Source organism: Lampetra fluviatilis, chromosome 3 (genome assembly GCF_964198595.1).
Source record: "Lampetra fluviatilis chromosome 3, kcLamFluv1.1, whole genome shotgun sequence".
Lineage (NCBI taxonomy): Eukaryota > Metazoa > Chordata > Hyperoartia > Petromyzontiformes > Petromyzontidae > Lampetra > Lampetra fluviatilis.
In genome coordinates this window covers 23,080,056-23,101,501 of record NC_136277.1, presented here as the reverse complement: position 1 = coordinate 23,101,501, position 21,446 = coordinate 23,080,056, and the positions used below count along the sequence as shown (strand labels likewise).

At 46.8% G+C, this 21,446-nt stretch overlaps 2 protein-coding genes across 3 annotated transcripts; both read left to right on the top strand.

Moving 5' to 3' along the window:
• Positions 1-1,015: 1,015 nt before the first annotated feature.
• MED8 (mediator complex subunit 8) lies at positions 1,016-6,639 on the top strand. The gene is made up of 7 exons (XM_078879293.1): positions 1,016-1,127; positions 1,844-1,962; positions 2,491-2,635; positions 3,169-3,309; positions 4,304-4,391; positions 4,978-5,220; positions 6,068-6,639. Exons 1-7 carry the CDS (start codon positions 1,122-1,124, stop codon positions 6,133-6,135), a joined length of 810 nt encoding a protein of 269 aa, XP_078735419.1. The 5' UTR covers positions 1,016-1,121; the 3' UTR covers positions 6,136-6,639.
• Positions 6,640-7,973: 1,334 nt separating this feature from the next.
• ALG6 (ALG6 alpha-1,3-glucosyltransferase) lies at positions 7,974-21,039 on the top strand. Of its 2 annotated transcripts, XM_078885280.1 has the most exons (14): positions 7,974-8,205; positions 10,627-10,711; positions 12,316-12,405; positions 12,859-12,947; positions 13,482-13,564; positions 14,571-14,635; positions 15,706-15,891; positions 16,260-16,395; positions 16,985-17,070; positions 17,740-17,824; positions 18,486-18,556; positions 19,167-19,235; positions 19,833-19,953; positions 20,542-21,039. In XM_078885280.1, exons 1-14 carry the CDS (start codon positions 8,124-8,126, stop codon positions 20,764-20,766), a joined length of 1,473 nt encoding a protein of 490 aa, XP_078741406.1. In that variant the 5' UTR covers positions 7,974-8,123; the 3' UTR covers positions 20,767-21,039. The 2 variants fall into 2 exon arrangements, with proteins under 2 accessions (XP_078741406.1, XP_078741411.1); XM_078885285.1 differs by lacking the exon at positions 16,985-17,070.
• The last annotated feature ends 407 nt before the right edge of the window (positions 21,040-21,446 follow it).

The following is a 21,446-nucleotide window of genomic DNA, read 5'->3' as shown; positions in this document are numbered from 1 at the left end:
CACCCCCCCCCCCGCGTACGTCATCGTCGAGCACGCGCAGCGGGATCCGGACCAATCGGAACGCGGGAGTTGCCCCCCCACCCCGCCCACCCGCTGTTGTTCGCGAGCGCTCCGACCAATTGGAACGCGGGAGTCCCCCACCCACCACCCCTCCCCCCCGCTGTTCGTAAGCATTCCGACCAATGAGAACGCGGGAATTTCCCCCCCCCCCCCCGTTGCTGTTCGCGAGCGCTCCGGCCAATCGGAACGTGGGAGTCCCCGTTGTTCGCGAGCGCTTCAACCAATCAGAACGCAGGAGATCCCCCTCCGACCTCCCCCCCCCGCTGTTCGCGAGCGCTGCGGACCAATCGGAAGGCGGCGAAGGGGGATGTGAGCCGAAGGGCGGGGGGGAGGGCTGTGGCTAGGGGGGGAGGTCTCGCGCACCGTATGACGTCATTGTTTGTTTAAAAAATTAATATATATAAGTTGTAAATATTTCCGAGGCGAATGTTAAATTGGAAAGGGTTTATTAAGAAAGTAAAATAAATATGTATTGTTAAAGGTAATAATCACGCGGAAAATAATACACGAACTTGTTTTGGGGGACGTCACATCCTGTTAGGGACCGTCCATAAATGACGTCACGCGATTTTGGACGATTTTTGACTTCCCCCCGTCACACGGAGTCACAATGTGCCGCTGCACTCTAATGTTGTAGGAGAAAACATTTATTAAAGTCTATTTAATTAAGTAGAACGTGTTGTCGAAATGTATTTATAGGTGCGCATTTTGATGTGACGTCATTTATGGACGGCCCCTTTTTGTTTCGCTTTGCAATGCTTTGACTGGCTTTTTTACAATATTGTTTTACTTGAACTTATTTTAAATAACCTTATAGAGTATGTTGCATTGCAGAAGCAAACAAAAATATTTACAACTTTATTTATTTTTAGACACAGCCGTACATTGAATTATGGCTTTATTAAAGTATGACGTCATCCTGTTACAATAAATTCGGAGTGATGTCATCACAGTGGGAAGTGACGTCATCCACATCGCGCACTTTCATGGTCGTGGCTTGGAGTCAATATCTTTAATTGTATTTGTAAAGGCGTTTACTTTTAAAAGTAGAATACGGAAATATGCAGGTGAGTAATTTAAACGAAATTAAATCATAACTTAGACAGCCTCCGTGACCAGCACGGCGTGCGGAGGCAGGCCTCCATCCAGCAGTCGGTTTGACAAGGCCTCTTACATCCTAGATTTGATTACATTTTAAATCGATAAAGATATACGGCATATCAATGGCAGTTCCCATTTCTTTAAGGAAATATTGGGATTGTAACATTGTTACGTTGAGACTTTGGCGATGTTAAAGGCAGCGTCGGTGGTGATTGTGGTGGTGCTGTTATAGTAGCGGTGGTAATTGCAGTGGCTGTGTTGATCGTGGTGTGAATGGTTAGTGGTAGTTGTGATGATGCAGTGGTTGTTGTTGATCGTGGTGTGAATGGTTCGTAGTAGTTGTGATTATTATAGTTTTTTGTAATAGTTATGGCATGGGTCATGTTAAAAAAACAGTTAACATTAACCTTTTCAACTTGTTACCACTGTACTGTATAGAGGAGCAGTGGTATTAGTGACGGTCATGGTGAAGGCAATGAAGCTAATGTTGGTCATGTTGGTCATAAGTGATGATATTGCTGATTGTGGTTTTACTGAATCTCGTGACGGTTGTGGTGATGATGATGATGACATTGATGCTGGTGTTAACATTGCCACTTGCTTACCCGCTGGACGTCTGTGGAAAAGGGCTGCATATCTCATCGGGTTCCTCCAGTCTAATTAAAACATTCTGATTCCCCAGCGCGAGGAGAAGGTGTTGGAGCTGTGCCTGGAGTCCCTGACCCAGCGCGTCAGCGACCTCAAGAATTCCCTGGAGGGATTCATGCGAAAATTGGAGACTCAATACGAGACTCTCAACTGGTGATGCCATCATAATCAATCGCACCATCAATATCAAAATCAACACCAGCAGCTTAGAAATGAAATCGTCAGCAGAGTCCTAAAATGCGTTGTGCATGTATGTGTGTATGTGTATTGTGCATACGCTGCAGTATATCTACCTGTGTGTACAGTACTGTATTTGTGTTTGAAGTATGCAACTTCCTTCACGTTCTGTGTCGGCACACTTTTCGAAAAAAGAAAAAAAACAGTCACCTTATATGTGGATTCAATACACTTTTTTTTTTAAATACCTCCAGGTACAAACATTCATGGAGTTTGCAATTGAAGCGGCATGGAGTGTGCAATTGGAGCCGCATGCAGCCAGACATACATTTAGAGAGACACAAAGAGATGGACAATACAATACTGTATACAGAAATCGAGACGCAGAGGAGAGATACCCAGATAAATAATCAAACTGGGCTCTTAATTTCAAATGAGTTTCATCCCTCCTCGGTGCGATAGCTCATTGACGTGTGTGTGTGTGTATATATATGTGCGTATCAGGCCAAGCATGCTCGACAGCTTTGCGCTGCTGTCGGGGCAGCTGAACTCGCTGAACAAGTTGCTCCGCAACGACAAGACTCCGTGTCTGAGGGGTCAGATCATCATGCCGCTCCTGCTGTCACCTGACAGGGACGAAGAGCTCATGGTGAGTGAGAACGTGCATGCGTATATGTTGTCATGTGTGCATATAACGGTGTCTGCATATATATGGGGAGCGGTGGTGCAGTAGTCAGCCCACATGATCTTAACAACCCGTTGACTTGGTTCAATTCCCAGGCATGGCTACCATTAGTGACGAGTGATGTCTGAATTGTAAACGATTACCTGATACAGTATGTAAAAATCTTATCTTAGAGTAATTTATATAGCGCCTTCACCGAAGCGCTTTACAGAGAAGTAAGAATGGTACATATGAATGTAATGGTGGAGATGAGGTGACTAACATAGATGAGAAGTAATGCGCGAATCTGTGATACGTGAATTAGGTAAAAGCAAAATGTATGAAAGCAAATTATGATGAATAGATTGGTTAATATCCCTACTGAAGGGACAAAGGTTCGTCGGTGCTATCCACACCACATTTTATCCGTACTGGATCCAATAGGTGTTTGCTAATAACACCCCAACAGTTAGTCTATAAGGCTCCGGGGATCTGCGTGTTTTGCGCGTGTGACGCAGAAAATGACCGAGGGCCGCGTGCCAGTGTTCAGCCACGACGTGGTGCCGGATCACCTGCGCACTAAGCCAGACCCGGCTGTGGAGGAGCAGGAGAAGCAGATGTCACTCGACGCCGCTCGCCTCACACCGGACATGGCACAGGTATGCACACAGCCGAGGATGGAATGTGTCGAGGGGAGAACTCCAGGGAATCGCAGGGAGATGGGCCAGGGGGCAGCTGAGAGTGGCATGGTGAAGCACCACTTACAGCAGAAAGGTACAGATTGAGTGCGGGTGGAGAAGGCACAAGAATATAGTTAAGAGGCAAGAATTGAGCAGTAGCAGCAGTAGTGGCATCAGTAGCAGTAACAGATGTACCAGTTATACAGGTGTTGGCTGTATGAAATGTACGGCAGCAATAAGAGTAGCAGTAGGTGTTGGGTGTGTGCAGGGGGCAGAAGTAGCAGCAATAGCAGCATGAGACAAGACCAAGAAGAGCTCCGGGTGGTGCAGTTGTAGAAATTGTAGCAGCAGTGATAGCAGGCAGGGACAGCAGCAGATCCAGAGTCATACAGGGGTGTGTTGCGTGTTTTGGAGAATGCAATAGTAGCGGTAATATTATCAGTGGTTGCAGAAACAGCAGCATAATTCAGTCACTGAGGTGTGTTGTGTGAAAGGAAGAGCAACAGGAGTGGCAACAGTAGCAGGAGCAGATGCACAGTGATGTGTGCGTGTGTGTTGGGTGCAAAGGGCATCTTGCATCCCCTAAGGCAGGGGTGGGGAACGTCCGGCCCGTGGGCCGTATAAGGCTCGCGAAATCAATTGGCAGTTCCAGCCATCACATTAGGGGCGAGTTAATTAAATGTTTGACCAAATATAACAGGCTAATTTTTAAGTTGATAATTTTGTATGGCCCGCAAATGATTTTATAAATGTCAAAATGGCCCTTGGCAGAAAAAAGGTTCCCCACCCCTGCCCTAAGGGGGGTGCATGCACCTCCGGTTAAGAACCACTGCTCTATGGGATTTGTGATGCATTCAAGCCTAAGGTGGGTATACTTTGAAAATTACAACTTTAGTATGGGCGGAGAGGTGATGTGTTACTCAGTCACGAAGGTCATTGTCCTTAAACAATTATCTCTGTCTTTGTTTTACAGAAACACATGGCATCTATGAATAAGATGTGCAACTCGCTGCTGGACCGCCTCAACAGCACTCGTGATGACAGGGACGGAGATTCCTCCAGTCAGTTGATTTGCATCAATATCATCAACAGCATTATGAGTAGCAGTTTCATCATCATTGTCATTAGCAGCACTCATATCATCCTCGTCCATCCTCTGCAGCAGCGTTTTCAACATCAGCGGCATCACCTTTAGAGCCTGGCGTTTCAAGTCAACCCTGCATCTCACTTCCCAGTATGCTAATCAACATAAGTAGCAGGGGCCTCAAGTAGACTCATTCTTATTCTTTGTAATTACTTGCACAGATTTCCCTCATTACGTTCTTTAAATGTCTTATTTGTGGATTAGAGAGCCTTATGGTGTGACCCGGATAGGTCCAGATCGTAAAACATGTAATATATATGATACTACACTGTAGCGACACGACCGCACTCTATGATAGCTGTGCAACACACTATCCCGCATGGCCTTATGGGAGCCTCAGTACTGATAAAGTTACGAAGTACACATACGTCATCGGAACGGGTTAACATCTGAAGAAGCATTATCAACACTAGCATTAGCAGCATTATCATTACCACTATCTTCATCACTTAACACCTCTCCCCTCTGTTCACCTCCTATTCCCCCCCCCCCCTCATTACCAGCTCTGCGTCACTCCAAGCACACCTTCAACCCAGCCGACACCAACGCATTAGTGGCAGCGGTGGGGTTTGGCAAGGGTCTCAGCCGGCCTGGACGACCCCCATCCCAGGGTGGCACGGTCCAACCCGGCCTCTCCGGGCAAGGAGGGCCTGTGGGATGTTCGAATGTTGGGCAGGGGGGTCCCAGCGGGGCAATGGTTCAGCAACAGCAGCAACAACAGCAGCAACAGATGCAGAGTCATGCAGGTTTGTGTTGTGTATACGTGTGTGATGTGTGCAGCAGCAACAAAGGCAGTTGCAATAGAAGCAGCAAAAGCATCAAGAGCAGCAGCAGTTGTATCAATAGCGACAAAAACATTACCAGGTGTCACAGTAGCAGCAACAACCACAGAAAAAGTTACAGCAATAGATGAAGAGTCATGCAAGTGTATAGTTGGTGTGTGGAGGGTGCAGCATTAGCATCAGCAGCAACAGTAGCATCTGCATATATTGCATTTATTACAGTTATATCCATGTATGTGGGTGCGTGTATATAACAGTGGCATATATTTGAGGCGGTCCTGGGCCACCCCTAGGTAGACTCGGCCTCAAATGAGTACCTGGTGTGGTGCGCAAACATCAACACTAGGGAGACGAGTATCCGGGCGTGGTGTTAGCCCCCTACCGTCTCGTGTGCAGTGCCAGCCTTCATATTTGCTCACTAACAGCACTTGCCCCAACAGTCCATTACAGGCTATATGAGAGATCTTTGTTTTTGGGAGTGGTAGTGCAGTACTGTACACACTGCTATGGACCCAGAGACCTGAGTTCAATTCTGGCCACGGATAATAACAGTTGCAAGTAATACCTGAACCTGTCCTGGGCCTTCTCTTGGTGGATTTGGCCTTCAACAAATACCAAATGCTCTGTGAACATCAGCACTAGAGAGATGGAACATTGTGCTGAAATATGGCCCTCTCATGTCCAAGGCCAATCTTAGTAGGTATTCACTAACAGTACTTGTCCCAGTGGTCTGTATGTCTTTACGGGGGATATTTATCTTTCTGCATGTGTGTGTATGTGCATATCCATATATTTGTGTGTCTGTGTGCAGGTAAAATGCCAAGTTCCATCAAAACCAACATCAAGTCCGCTTCAAACGTCCACCCTTACCAACGATAGTCATTCCATTCTCTATTTTAAGTTAGTTATGGGCATGTCAGGTTCATGTATGTATGTATGTATGTTGAACCTCTTTTGCACCATACATAGCCAACTGTACGAATGGCCATGTCAGAGACACTGAGCCACCACTGCTGAGGTCCTAGAATCAAGTTCTTGGTCTGTCTCGCAGATGGTTCATAATGATTTGTCACTGAATCCAGGTTTCTTCCACTGGTAGTTAAACCAGATTGTTTTCATTGAATGTCTCAACCTGATTTCAAATGGCTCCACAAAGCAACACCTTAATATTGAATAATTTTTTTCATTTTTATTCAATTCAGGTCAGCAATTTGCTGAGGTCTGAAATTATGTAAATAAATAGGATGACGGACATGCATTGAACCAAATACTGTTCGTTAACTTGACTGACAGTTGGGTTCATATTTTGCTTATTGGCTGTAAACTCTGTTTAAAAAGAGGAGTGATCTTGCTCAGATGTTTTAGAAAATACATACAAATAAAGTGAAAGAAAATAAGACTTGGACCCTTTGCGTGTTTGTATATGTGTGTGTGTGGGCATATGGGGTGGTCAGTCATTGGGGCAGATACAAAATTGGGAGTGGTTCTTATGAACAAAAGATTGAAGGGGTCTTTATAGAAATGTCACCTATGCTTCAGAACATGGACCCCTTTATATGAACACCTGCGCTAGCTTCATACATTTGGGCTGGCCTGCCTACAATCCAGCCTGGTTTAGCCAGCTCACAGATTTGATAGATCTGGACACAGTTGCAACAGTGACCACCTTCAGGCAAGTATGTATGAATTACATTTAGCCTGAATGCCCATTCATACTCAAGTTTGATCAACAATTGCTGATATCTGTTGAAAGAACATGCTTGAATATGTATATTGAGAATGGTTATTAAAGGCAGACTGGGATGAAAATGAAATGGAGGAGACAAGTGAAAGTTATTTTGAAAAACCTAAATTGATGGTGAAAAGCAACAGCAATGTGTCGAGAGAGGAACGTTTTCATTCAGTGAGTATTTATTACCTGCTATGCCATAGATCAAAACATGGACACTTGATAGAAAATGGAACATAAGCTAATAAGTGAGCAAAGAATAATGGATATGCATCCTTGGAATGACACTGGGAGTCACAAAGAGGAACACATGCAACATGTCAAACACATCAAGTTACCGATGTAACATTGCTAATAAAAGTTGTATTGGTCAGAATATGATAGAAACGATGATGGCTGGTGGTCGACAATAATGGCGGAGTAGCACCCAAAGGAGTGAACGTTCCCGAGACCACGGCTGTCGGGAAGATGAAGCGATGACATTCGCTCGTGTGCAGGTGCTGGGTGGGTCGTTACGTCGCAGGATCGGTGACAGATGGCGACAGTTTGGGGAGGCCTTCAGCAGTGGTTAGACCCATTGATGAATGTGTCAAGCTTCTTCACTCATTTAGGTACAGGCTGTACGAAATGCGGTCGCGGGTCGGATATAGCTGCTATAATTGTCCACATAAGCCACTTTGTTGAGCTATTATTTGTGAAAAATAAGTGAATAGCTCCGGGCTTTACCTGGTAATAAAACACAGTTTAGTTTTATTTGCATGTCTTTTAAGTGATTAGTTAATTTTTACACTCCGTGGTTTTGTACTGCTTGTTGTAACGTTCTGAAAAAGAGCTTTAGATCTCATCGAATTCCTCCAAAATAAATATTCAGATTTTACCCACCCACCCACATGTGCTCCAGTCTGAACTCGTCCCTTTAAATCCTTTAAATTGCGAATCAGCGGCTCCCCGATCGCGCGCCTTCGCCTCGCCACCGCGAATCAGCAGAGGCCACCGCACCGCGCGCTCAGCTTCCGCGTCCGCGCGAGTTCCTCCCCAAGGAACTCCCGCGCTTTTTGTACACTGCTGGGGCTTGATCGATTATCGCTATCGTCAATATCATTGGTGCGATTGATAAGCGATTAATCTCATCGGAGCGATGCGCAGGTGCACGTGCGCGGCCCTGGCCGTGCTGCTGGCCATCGTGGTCCGCTGGTGCGTGGCCCTGAATGGATATTCAGGCGAGTCGATCATTATTCCACATCGTCGATTAATCGATCACCGCGTGTCGCCAAATAGGGGGCTCTTGACTATTTTTGTGTTGAGCGTATCCGATGATGCGTACGCATTGCGTAGATGTCAAAAAGGGAGCTTTACGGCTCATCGGATTTCTCCGGTATAAAGGTTCTGTTAGAGTACAACTTAATAAAACACGCCGCTACCTCTTGACTCAAAGCTTTCGTGGCTGCAGGAATTCATATTCGTTGGGTCTTTCGGTAAAGTCACGTAGATAGGGGGCCGTCCATAAATGACGTCACGCACCTAGGGGGGGGCGGCTCAGACATTTGTGACGATGTGTGACGAGGGGAGGGTATTTGAGAAATGTGACGTCACATCAAAATGCGCAACTTTAAATAAATATAGACAACAGGTTCTACTTAATTCGAGTTTTTAACAAATGTTTCTCCTACAACATCTGAGTGCAGCGTTACATTAAATACGCACTACAATGACAATAGTTTAAAGCGATTTAAAGCATGTTTTATTTTGGGGGGGGGGAGCAGAGCTTTGTGACGTCATATTTGAGGGGGGTCTGACTGTGACGAGGGGGGTCAAAAATCGTCCAAAATCGCGTGACGTCATTTATGGACGGTCCCTATGTTCAAATAAAAAAAAACTACGACGTTTCGATCACCAAAGAATATTTTTAAAACACGTAACGTTTGATTGAATGGCGGGTATAAGATTCGATTTACCTTTTATGCAAATAATTGAGCTTGATGGAGCGAATTAATCGATCGAACAGAGGAGACATGAAGCATGAGAAACAGCACACGACCACACGACAAATTAGTAACAGACAGAACATCGCCTTGGATTGAAACTAACCGGTGGTGTTTCGAATCCATTATCCATCCCTGTCTTCTCCACGTGCGAAAAAGAAGGGCCGTTGCCCGAAACGTCGCTTCTATGTCTATGTCCCCCGCCCCATTTTTTAAGGCTACAGTGTTACTGACGTTGAGGGTTTTTTTAAATCCTTTATATTAAGTTCACTTGCTTGCTTGCTTGCGCGCTTACGACCGTGCAAATTTTTCGGTCGTTTTTTTAACCCACTTCCCGTGATCCAATCGAGCTGACATTTTGCACACAGACTCGTTGTGCGTGACAATTCATTTTCGTGAAAACATTTTTCCAAATTTTTACACTTTTTAGGAAAAAATAAATTATATTTAATTACCAATTGTTAATGGTGGCAGGCAATCATTTGACCCATAGGTGGCAGCCATCTCACGCCAGAGGACGAGAGGACTCTAGCCGCCACGCATATAAAGGATTTATAGTGAAAAACTTTGTTTTTACGGGTTAATTTTTTCTGAATCTCGCATTGAGTCTTGGCACCCACGTGCGATCCGCGTGGGGTAGACGCAGCCCCCCTTTGCCACAATCCACTGCTGGATGAGAGCCTCCCCCCCCCACCAGCAGCTCCCATCTCCATTCGAGGGGGGGGGGGGGTGCGGGGACCCCCCCTTGTGGCAGCTGCCCCTGTGCGGCGCAAAGTTGTCATCGGTCTGCCCCTTGGGTGGCGACACTGCACCACGCTTGCCAGAGAGGGTCGGTGAAAGCGGTGCAGGGCAGCGGGAATTTGCCGCTCAAACCTCTTGCTGCCCACCACGTAGCCCTTGCCCACAACGACCTATGACGCCATGTGGTAGCTAAATGTTTCGGTGAAATTGTCCAGCCTACGCTACATTAATCGTCGTTTACGCAGGACCGCCTCGCTGGGATGTTTGGCCATTTCCATGAGTGTCAGTTTGGCTCCTTGGGGGGAAGAAACGGGCGGAAACCTGTGGTGTCCGAGGGGGTAACACTCAAGGTCCGCACAGACGGATTCACGGACTTACTAACACTGCCATCTACCTGGCGAACGCGCATCCCGTTGGGTTCGTCTCACAAATCTCAACGTGGTTCGCCAATGCCACCTGGCAAGTTGGCCTTGAGTGGCACCTAATTTAACATATGCCGTTGGTCTCACCTCGGCAGACTCAACCTTAAGTGAGTTCCATGTTCCGGTGTGTCAGCATTAGCAATGGGGAGACAAAGGCGGACGTGGTGCTGAACATACCACCCCGTCATTTGCCGTGAAGGCCTTAAATAGGTGCTCGCGAACAGCTGACCACTTGCCCCACCAGTCTGTATCGGCTACATGAAGAATCTTTGTTTTTGTGTGTTTTTGCTACACTGGAGCACGGGTCGTGTATCTGCCAATCTTCCCAGGCAATCAACCGATGGTAACTGGGTTTGTCCCATAGCTTCCTGCCAGCGGGTTTTTGACACATCACGTGACCTCAAAGTGCACCTCTTCTGGCACAGGCGCCGTGGTGACATCACCGTGACTTGGTGGCGTATGCCGGCTGTTTATGTTTGTGTGCGTCTGTGTGTAGGTGCTGGAAAGCCGCCCATGTTTGGGGATTATGAGGCACAGAGACACTGGCAAGAAATCACCCTGAACCTGCCCGTCCGCGAGTGGTAACAATGGTCTAACCCTGTCCGCTTGTTTCTCTGTCTGCATATACATTGTGGGGGGCGGTAGTGTAGCGGTTAGCGCGCTGCGCTGTGAACCCAGCAACCCGAGTTCGATTTCTGCTCACTGCCACCAACACAAGTGACGATTAATTTAACCAGTCCTGGGCCTCCCTTCGGTCGACTCAGCCTCAAGTGATAACCGAGTGCGGTGTGTAAACATCGCCACTAGGGAGACAAAGGTGGTCGCGGGCATGGTGCTGGCCACCCACCCCCTCGTTTGCCATTCCGGCCTTCATACGTGCTCGCTAACAGTACTTTCCCCAACAGTATGTTAAGGCTCTATGGTGGATCTTCGTATTTTGCATTTACATATGTCCGTCTCATTCTTTCTGTATCTGATATACCTTGTATCTGTTAGTAACTGTCTATTATGTTTATGTCTTTGTCTTTATATGTGCCTGTCTGTCACATAGCCTGGCTTGTCAGGAGAAGGCGGGACAGCAAAGTGTGGAACGTAGTGTTTCTCCCTGATACGCGTTGCTTTTCACTGGGTGTTGCAAACTAGATTCAAAGCTTTTGTGACTGCAGGAATTACTCTTTGGTTCTTTCGGTAAAGTCACGTAGAAATAAATGTAATAATAATAGAATACGACGTTTCGATTGCAACACAATCAACCATCATCAGGTACAAATGAATGAGAAAACAAACATAGTAAACTTGGAAATATAATGCAGTACAACACAGAGAGTCGGCCAACACCACAGTCAACACCCCACCTAGTTGATTACGTTCTTACAAAGATTGCAAAATTTGAGAGAGAGACAAAACATAGACACGGAGACACACTAACAGACACACAAGCAGAGAGAGACACACATAGGCACACACAGAAATACAACCTTTCTGTGTCGAGGCCTTAAGTACAGAGAGAGGAGGGGGCAGAGAGGGAGTTGTGTGGAATTCCTGCCCATAGCAGCCGGAGGAAAGAATGGACTTATACGCAAGCACGAAACAAGCAGAGTTTCCTCTCACATTAAAGGAGTTTGCCATATATCACTATTTAGGGCCAGAGAGCTTGGGCAATTGTTGGTGCCGGTTTTTTCTGTCTTGTCGCTTGTCTTGTTTCCTGCGCCTCTGAATATATAGACATTGCACATTAAGCATTTGTAACTATACATATTTTAACTTTCTCTGTTTATTATACCATCTGTATCTATGAATGTATGTATATTGAACTTCTTTCGCACTGTATGTAGCCAACTGCTGTCTTGAGCTGTCTCTCTAATGCATGTCTGCCTGCCTCTTTGTCAGACACGTCTGTTTATTTTGTTTGCCTGTCTGTATTACAGTCGGTGTAGAACATTATCTCCGTCTGTCTCAGTATGGCTGTTATCCTACTATATATGCACTTTGTAACATGCTATGTATCTCTTTCATGTTGTTTACATGTCTAACATGATGTCTATCGACCTTGGCTGACTGCCTGAATAATGTTCCTTGCTGCTGTGCCGATGTCCCTTTCTCATTTCAATACGACATGATGTCTGCATGCCTGTTTTTCCCTCATTATTTGTGTCTGCCTATCCGTGGACCTGTCTGTGCTCAGGTATTTTAACAGTACGCGTAATGACCTCCTCTACTGGGGCCTCGACTACCCTCCGCTCACCGCCTACCACAGCCTGCTGTGCGGATATGTGTGAGTACCCTCACTAGACAGAGCGCTCACGCGGTCTCATGATGGCTGTATCCCAAGGTATCGAGACAGCACCACTGAATTCTTGGCGTTAAAGTTCAAGCTATAAACTAGTTTTATTTTACCAGGTAAAGCCCACTGAGCTATATAGCTATTTTTCAGAAGTGCATGTTTCTAAACGTAGAGGGATAAACATGCAAAGTCCAAATATACAGGCGTCAGGGTCGGGATTGAACCCATGATCTTCTGTATAACAGCAAAGTAGTTAACATCTCGCCACCGTGGCACCCCAAGCCCTGGGTCGGGGAATATTAGGGGTTTCAAAATGGTTATGTCAGAGATGCAGAAGCAGCAACACCTGAGTTCTAAGTTCTGAGGTCTGGGTTCCTCACTGTCTCTGTACATTCATAATGTCTCGTTCATAATGGCCACATCCCCCCCCCCCCCTTCTGCCAGGGCACGGTGGTTTGACCGGCGCTGGGTGGAGCTGGGGGAGTCCAGGGGACATGAAGGGATGGAGCACAAGATGTTCATGAGGGCGACCGGTACACACGCATACACACACACAAACACAACACTTGATTTATTGAAAAGTGTGGCCGTTATTAAAATTATGACTTTACAAATAACAGTAGTACAAGGATGAGCGGTGCGCCGTGAATCACATAAAGTCACGAATCTCCCAGTGTCTCTGTACATTTTCCTGTTTTCTTTGTGTTTCTCTTCTCCGTGTCTCTCCCAAGTCTCCCTGTATCTCTGCGCTCCTCCTCGAGTTTTCCCCCGTTCTCTTCATCACCGTTTAATATTTGTAATGCACTTCACACGTCATTACATTGTTAAGTGCATATCTTTCTGTCTCCCCTCTCCTTCCTGTCTCTCTACCCATATCTTCTCCCCATGTATTCTCTCTACCCTTTATATTTCTAGTCTCTTCCCTGTGTGTTCCTCTCTCATCATTGTGTTTCCCCTGTCCTCCCCATGTCTCCTCCACACCCCATATTTACCCTTTCTTCCTCGTGTATTCCCTCTTCTCACCATATCTCTCCTCTCCTCCCACCTACCCCGTGTCTCCCCGACAGTCATGCTGGCAGATGTGTTCGTGTTTATCCCCGCTGTCGTGCTCTGCTGCCTGTGGGGGGCGCGTGACTCATGGCGTCGCAAGGTGCGTGTTGGTGGTGGTGGCAGCTGCTGATGCTGCTGCCCATGCGAGTGAGGCATGGGTCTGTGCAAGTTGACACCTCTCCGAGTTTCAAGACTCGTGTCCACGAGTGCCCTCCTGGGGATGTTTGGCCAATTTGAAATAATCCGAATTTTTATTGTATTTATTTATCCTGGAGGAATCCGATGGCCTATGAAGCTCTTGTTCAAAAATGTCCAGTAGGGCTGGCCCAGCAAGTTTCAAGAACAAATAATACAACAAAAAAGGAAAAGTGCTTTGCCGAGGCCTAAAATATTTAAATTATTACACCGGTATTGCCAATTCATTACCAACTCGAGCCACAGTGTCCATCTGTTCAAATGGGTATGGGACATGAACCAGTGGTGTAATTCCACATTGACATGGTGGGGGCCAGACCATTCATAGGATGACAGCTATGGGAACCTCATTTGCCAGTAAAAATATGATAATTGGTTCTTTACCCTTCTATCTGGCAACAAAACTGACACCTTTTTGTTGCCGGATAGAAAGGGTAAAGAACCAATTATCAGGATGACAGCTGATGACTTTTTCACAAAACGTTCCCAATAATTTTTATCAACACTGAAGGGATGATGATTATGCTACTGGTGATGGTGAATATGTTTATGGTGATGGTGGTGGTGATGATGCTATTGTTGATGGTGGTGATGGGTGGGCTGAGCCTACCTCTGACTCGGAATTGAACTCACAACTCTGGCCGTGAGTTGAGCCCTCTGACCACAGCAATACCGAGCCTTGATTTTAACCAGAAGCGTACACTTATCCCTGTGAGCCTATTGAGATGAATTCTCGTTTAAATATATGTACATCATTTAACTTAATTGTATTACTAATTTGCTTGTATGTGTTTCTTTGCTTGTGTATGCATCTGAGTATGTATTTATCTGTGCATCTATGAGTGTGTGTCCATGTCTGTGTGTTTGTGTCTTTGTGTTGTCTGTATCTGTGTTCGTGTGTTTGTGTGTAGATGTCAGTATGTGTGTGCACGCTTCTCTATCCAGGAATCATTCTCATCGACCATGGGCATTTTCAGTATCCTTTACAGACAATTGTAATCGCTGTCTCAACTCAAGACTCAGGACTGTTCCTTATTCCTCTGCCTATTGCTTACTACCTCTCTTTAAAAACTACAAGATGAATATGCCCGTACCCTTTGCACAGCATCTTGAGATGCGGTCGCATTTAGATGCTGCCACGGGCGTTTATATTTAGCGTCCATCATGCAAACGCCATCTCACAATCCACAATACAGTGATGCATATATATATTTAAAAAAATGTTCAGCCGTTTCATGAGGTTTATACAGGTAAGGGGAACCCCGAGCACCTGGAGGAAACCCACATCAACTCGTGAATAATATTAATGCACACACATTTTCCCATATAAGCATCTGTTTAATCAGTAATAAATAAATAAATATCCGTGTTGAAAACCATTAAGGGGTCCTCCATTTGATTATGGGATTTGACCGAATCATGCGCACAGGAACTGCTATTGGCAAGCTGTGCGGTGAGTTTTGGTAGCTTTTATGAAAAACTTACAAAGTGTTATCAGACGGATGGACATATTTCTCATGAATAGCAGAAAATCGCTTTTTGCCAATATGCCACCTTTGTCCCTGTTATTCATGAAACAATCTATCAGTTCAAGTAAAATACTTCATTTCACAACCCATTTTTTACAAGATGCACGTAAGAAGCAAACACTTTACATTCGTATATGTTGTATGTAATGGGTACATGTAAACCGTGCACCCAGTGCGGATTCTACACACACTACAGTTGCAAAATAAAGAATCCGTTGATAAATTCAACCATGACCCTGAATACAGGTTTTTTTTGGGTTAGATCGCGTAAATATATAAATGTGTCATTAAACCCGCCACCACCTGACACAATTAGTAAGGTTTGTCACGTAAACAGAACTTGCCAATTCGCTACTGACCCTGAATCATGACAGTTCATTTTCTCACTTCATCGCGATTCGATTAATTGCCTGGTCCCTGTGTAGGTATTTCTATGTGTGTGTGTCTATGCCACTGTGGCCGGCACCCGTGTGGCCGTGCATTCCTGCGAGCGAGAAAGCCCTTGACTCCAGCCTAGGTATAACGGCGTGAGCCTGGGTCTGTCTCTCTGGGCAAGCCTCGCTCTCCTCCATGGCCGCCCGCTGCTCGCCTCGGTCGCGTTCTGCCTCTCGCTCGCCTACAAGCAGATGCAACTCTATCACGCGCCCGCCTTCTTCTGCTTCCTGCTGGCACGCTGCATCCACTCACGGCCACGCACACGCGGGTATGCGGGAACAAGGGGAGGAGAGGGAAGGAGAGGGGAAGCACACCGAGGGAGAGGGGGAAGTGCGGAGAGGTGCAGGGAGGTGCGGTTGAGTTGCGGGGGAAAACGGAGTAAATTAGTCACGGAGACAGGGAGGAGAGGGGAGTCACGGAGGTGTGGAAGGAGAGGTGAGGCACAGGCAGATGGGAGGAGGAAGAAGACATGGGGTGGAGAAGGAAGATATGGAGAGAGACAGGGAGGAGAAAGGCAAGAAGAGAGTAACATAGATGGAGAAAGGCGACACATGGAGGAGGCAGAGATGCGGGGAGGAAGACGGAGGCCGTGGCAGACATGGGGACTGTACCTCTGCTGTTGCTGTTTGCCTCCAGGTTGTTGCTGCTGCTGCGTCTGGCCATCACCGTGATCGCCACCCTTGCCGTGTGCTCCGCTCCCTTCCTGAGCGATCCTCAGCAGCTGCTCCAGATCCTCGCCCGCATCTTCCCCGTGTCTCGCGGTCTCTACGAGGTGAAGAGACACAGGGAGCGGAGCTGAGACATCGAAAGCAGAGGCTTGGCTTGGGGGAAGTTGGGAGGAGGCAAACACAGGGAGGGGAAGGCAGACACGAAAGAGAGAAGAGAGATATGGAGGGTGGCACATACCTGAAAGATGGTATTGGGAGAAGAGAGACAGGGAGCAAAGGCAACACGAACAGGGGAAGCCAGAGGATGAAAAGAGAACACGGAATAAATCTGAGAAGAGACGGGGAGGCACACGCTTTGATTTTAGATGTTATAAAACATTGATGTGCATTCATTTGTGACTGGGCTGAGACCATCACCTTACTGTACTCGAGAAGCTGGTATAATCACAGACAGCTGAAATCCACACTCAAACCCCGGAGTCTCAGTGATCCTGGCTGAGTGTGAGACGGCCATTTAAAAGCACATGAAAGAGTGAGACTCCCAAGACCCAGGCCTTAAACCAAGGTTCTCAACGGTGTGGAATCATTATTTCTGACAGGGCCACTATGTTAATGAACTGAACATTGATTGACAATGTTAAATGCTGATGAGTGTTACGGTTGTGATGACGATGGTGGTGATTGTGTTGCCAGGATAAGGTCGCTAACGTGTGGTGCAGTCTCTCAGTGGTTTTCAAGATCCGAAATATTTTGAGCCAAGAAGCACAGCTGTTCGTGAGGTGTGTTTGCAGACAACGCACTATCACGTACATGTACAATACAAAGTAAAGGTGCAGCTCTGTAATTTACTTGCTCATGCCATTGCTGGCAGAAGGGCCTCCACTAGGAGAGAGCCCCTCTCGAGGGAAGTTTGGCCTACTCTTCTGCACTGGTCAGACATCTTGCGAGAAGTCCCATACATATGCGATTAGCATGGTTGGCAATGTACGGGTACAAAATGAATTCAGCATACATACACATACATGCTTACATACACTCAGAATTACATACAAAACAGGTGTCTCCCATCTAGACTTTAACAGCCTTTTGGGGCAAGTGCTGGTAGCGAGCACCTATCAAGGTCAACACGGTACACAATGGGGTGGGTAGCCAGCACCACGTCTGGCCGCCATTGTCTCTCCAAGTGCTTATGTTTTACAAACTGCACCAGGTACCCATTTAAGGCTGAGTCTACCGAGGGGAGGCCCAAACCCGGTTAATATTTTCATCATTGCTGTTGTCCGTGAGCAGGAATGGAACGCGGGTCACCGGGCTCGTAGCACAGTGCGCTAACCGCCACACACACAACTACATAGGAATAAAACGCAAAAAGAAAACTTTTTTTTATTTGCAACTGTACACCGATATACACCCTCTCTCGTGCACACTTGTGTCCGCACTGTCCCCAGTCTGCTGTCGACGCTACTGTCTCTCTCGCCGTCGTGTTTCCTCCTCCTGCGATCCCCGTCTCTCCTCGGATTCAAACTGTGCCTGGTGAGTCCCCATTTGCCCTTGACCCATCGAGGAGTCCCTATTGATAGATTCGCACTTCACTGTATTTATTAATATTATTATTGATTCCTTCCCCCCCCCCCTCTCCCAATTGTATTGCGGCTTGGTGGCTCATCGGTAGAGCGAGCAAGTATGTGTGTATGTTGAAGTTCTTTCGCTCCGTACGTAGCCGATTGTGATCATCGGAGGTGTGGGGAAAGGACAACAAACTAAACACAAAAAGCAGTTCTAAAGGAATTCGTTTTCAATTTAGATTTAAATGTGCACAGCTCCAGTGGCTGCCTAATATCGGAAGAGCTTTCCAGATGGCCGCAGCAGCACATCTGAAGTGCACGATGCAGTGACCGTTTTTGTTCGATGGCCAGCCAAAAGCCGCTGCGAGGATGACCGGAGTTCATGGTCCTTGACGAGATCAGCAAGGTTGTACGTTGAACTCCTGGTTGTGGCATTGAATGGGATTGACCCGAGTAGATAAAACGAGTATCACTTCGTGGGGGACGTCAACAGTGGCGGTCCTATGGAGTTGCTCTGCGACCGGGATTTAAACTCTGACGAGTGACTGTGAACTGGTCAACATTTAGGTCTGCTCGAACAGGTCATTACGCTAACACCGTTGTCTTCGTGTGTCTCCGTGTATCTCCAGATTATTTCATCTCTCTCGTTCTTCCTCTTCTCCTTTCAAGTTCACGAAAAATCCATCCTCCTGGCCGCTATGTGAGACAACAAGAACAGCAGCCACAAAAACAGCAACCGTAACATCAACAACACCAGGAATTAACTCACAACAGCCAAGCAATAATAGATGTGCATGTGTTTATGTGCATGTGTTTATGTGCGCGTAATATCTGGGAGCAGTGGCACAGTGTATATTAAGGTATGTGTGTGTGTATGCACAGCATGTGTAAATTAATGTACGTGTGTGTGTGTATGCACAGCATGTGTATACAAATTAATGTATGTGCGCAGAAATTCGGGACAGTGGGAAGCACTGGTGGTGCATCTGCCAGTCATCTCAGTCAACTCATAACACTTGGGTCTGTTCCTTTATCATCTGCCAGTGAGCCTTCCACTCTTTGCGTGGCCTCAGTGCATCCAGCCTGGCACAAGTGCCGTTGTGACATCACCTCCACTTCGTGGCAGATATCGGTTGTTATGCATTCACAGCATGTGTATATTAATGTATGCCTGTGCTCAGGGGCGGCCAGGCGTGGTGCTGGCCACCCACCACGTAGTGTGCTGTGCCGGCCTTCATAGGTGCTTGCTAACAGCACTTGCCCCAACAATGTTAAGGCAACATGGGGGATCTTTTTCTTTGTGTTCACAGCCCAGCCTGCCTACTCCTCTCCGAGTTCCCCCTGGCTGTCACTTGGTTCCTCGTGGTTTCAACGTTCAGGTACAAAGATCTCCTGAGAGGGATACCCAGGGCTATTAACACAGGATTTCAGCGGTGGTGCTGACTGAACCTCGAATGGCAATTGCGAACCTCTTCAGAGACAACCAAACTTTGAGTTTGAAACCACGATTCCACTGGTGCTGGATGAGTCTCTCTTACACGGCCACAAAATCTACGCTCGTCCGGGTATGGACCTGCTGCTGCTGTGTGACATCCACTCGACTTTGGACAGCAGAACGGAGCTTTTAATCTGCAGCCCCTGTGATCTGAAACAGTCTGCGAACTGAAGTCGAGTCAGATCTGCTTTAAAGACCAGTCAAAACAAAATGCTTCTGTTCCTCATGCTTAATTTCATTTCTCAGTGCTATCTATGCTTTTGTATCAGATCTCTTGAATGATTTTAGAGTCCACGAGAGAGAGACCCAAACCAAGAGCCAGGATGCATGATTTCAGCAGTGCTGGTTCAACGTCTCGTGACACGGCTCCCCGAGCCAATTCAAATTGTGCGTGCGCCTCACCGTGTCTCCATGTGTCAATAACTGTATCCATGTGTGTGCATGCCCACACATATCGCCATGTATCCCCCGTGTGTTTCAGCATGCTACCCTTGCTGCAGAGAGACGGGCTGCTGCTTCCCACCGTGACGATGACGCTGGGATTCATGGTCGCTTCATGGGGCCTCCTGACCCCAAGGCTAACTCGGCTCTCGCGGGCAGTGGTGAGAACATGGGGCGGCGGCGTCAGGTAGCAGTGGTAGTGTTGATGGTGGTTAGGTTTGTAACAATTCTTCGATTAATTTACCAAAGCTCATTCCTCCACTCATAAGTGCACCGAATTGTACGCATGAGATTTGCTTATTCACATTTAATGTAAATTACATGCGATTATAGTGCTGTCACATTCAGGCTAATGGAGCAACACTACCGATGAATCAACTATGAGAAATGATAAAACAAATTAGATGGTAATTATAAGATGAACACAAATATTCTTGAATTAGATAGCAGCCTCAAATTGTGACGGTTCGTCAAATTGCTGAAGGGCAAGTCATTGCTCGTGGTGGTGGCGTTTCATGCCAGCTTAAATAAAAGCTCCAAAGCAGCACTTGGCACAAACAACCCATGCAGGCTACACTAGGGATATTTGCCTTTGTAAGTGTATATACCAGTGTGTAATTGTGTGCACGCAGGTAACCGTGTTTACTTTGCCGTTATAGGTGCTCACGAACAGCACTTGCCCCAAAAGTTTAAGGCTATACGGGGGTGTCTTGTATTCACTCTGCGCTCCGTTGTCCCCGCCCCGTCAGCTGGTTGCTTCGTTAGTCTCCATGGCGACGCTGCTTGCCGGGAGCTGCCTCGTGTCTGCGCCTGCTCGCTACCCCGACCTCTTCCCCGTGCTCATCTCGGCGACTTCCTGTTTCCACTTCCTCGTGTTCCTGGCCGTCTTCACTGCGTGGCACGTGCGGACTGTGGGGACACGCGGGGACACCCAGAAATGCGAGGACACCCAGAAACGCGTGCGGACACAGTGAGATGGTGCACTGCAACACGCAGAGAGACACTGGGGGCATGGCGAAACATACAGGGGACACGGTGAACGCACGGAAATGCAATTGTTGGTGCCGGCTAACCCGAGTGGCTGCCTTGCCACCTGTGGATCCTCCCGCCTTCGAATCATTATCTTTCAGTGAGTGAATATTGTGTGCATTACAAGTCGAAATGATTATTACAAGCAGATCATATACGGTTTTACTTGCTTGCACAGATTCACACGCAATCTTATTTTCATGATACATTTTATTGTTCTTTTACAAATTCTACAATTCTCATTCTCCCTCTCTCATTTATCACCAGAGTCCTCCACTTTAAATAATTGAGCACTACACATTTTTTACTCGATGGACCAAAAGGTTGGCCAGCCCGGTCAGTCACCTCCCAATTGCTTAAGAAGCAGTCAGAGGTTGGACTCCAGTCTTTGGTGTTGATGACTGACTCTAGATGATTACTCCCAAGTGTCAAGTCAACAGTGGTCATCCGGTGTAGATACTGGCCCCTGCCATGAGAATGTGGAATGTTCACCTGTGGTTCAGGCCTCCAAATTGAGATGAGCGACAGCCTACACTTGTTTGAGCAGGGGGACACTTTGTTATTCACATTTATGTGTGTGTGTAAATAGTAAATCTAAATAGGCTGTCAATTGAGTGAAGCATAT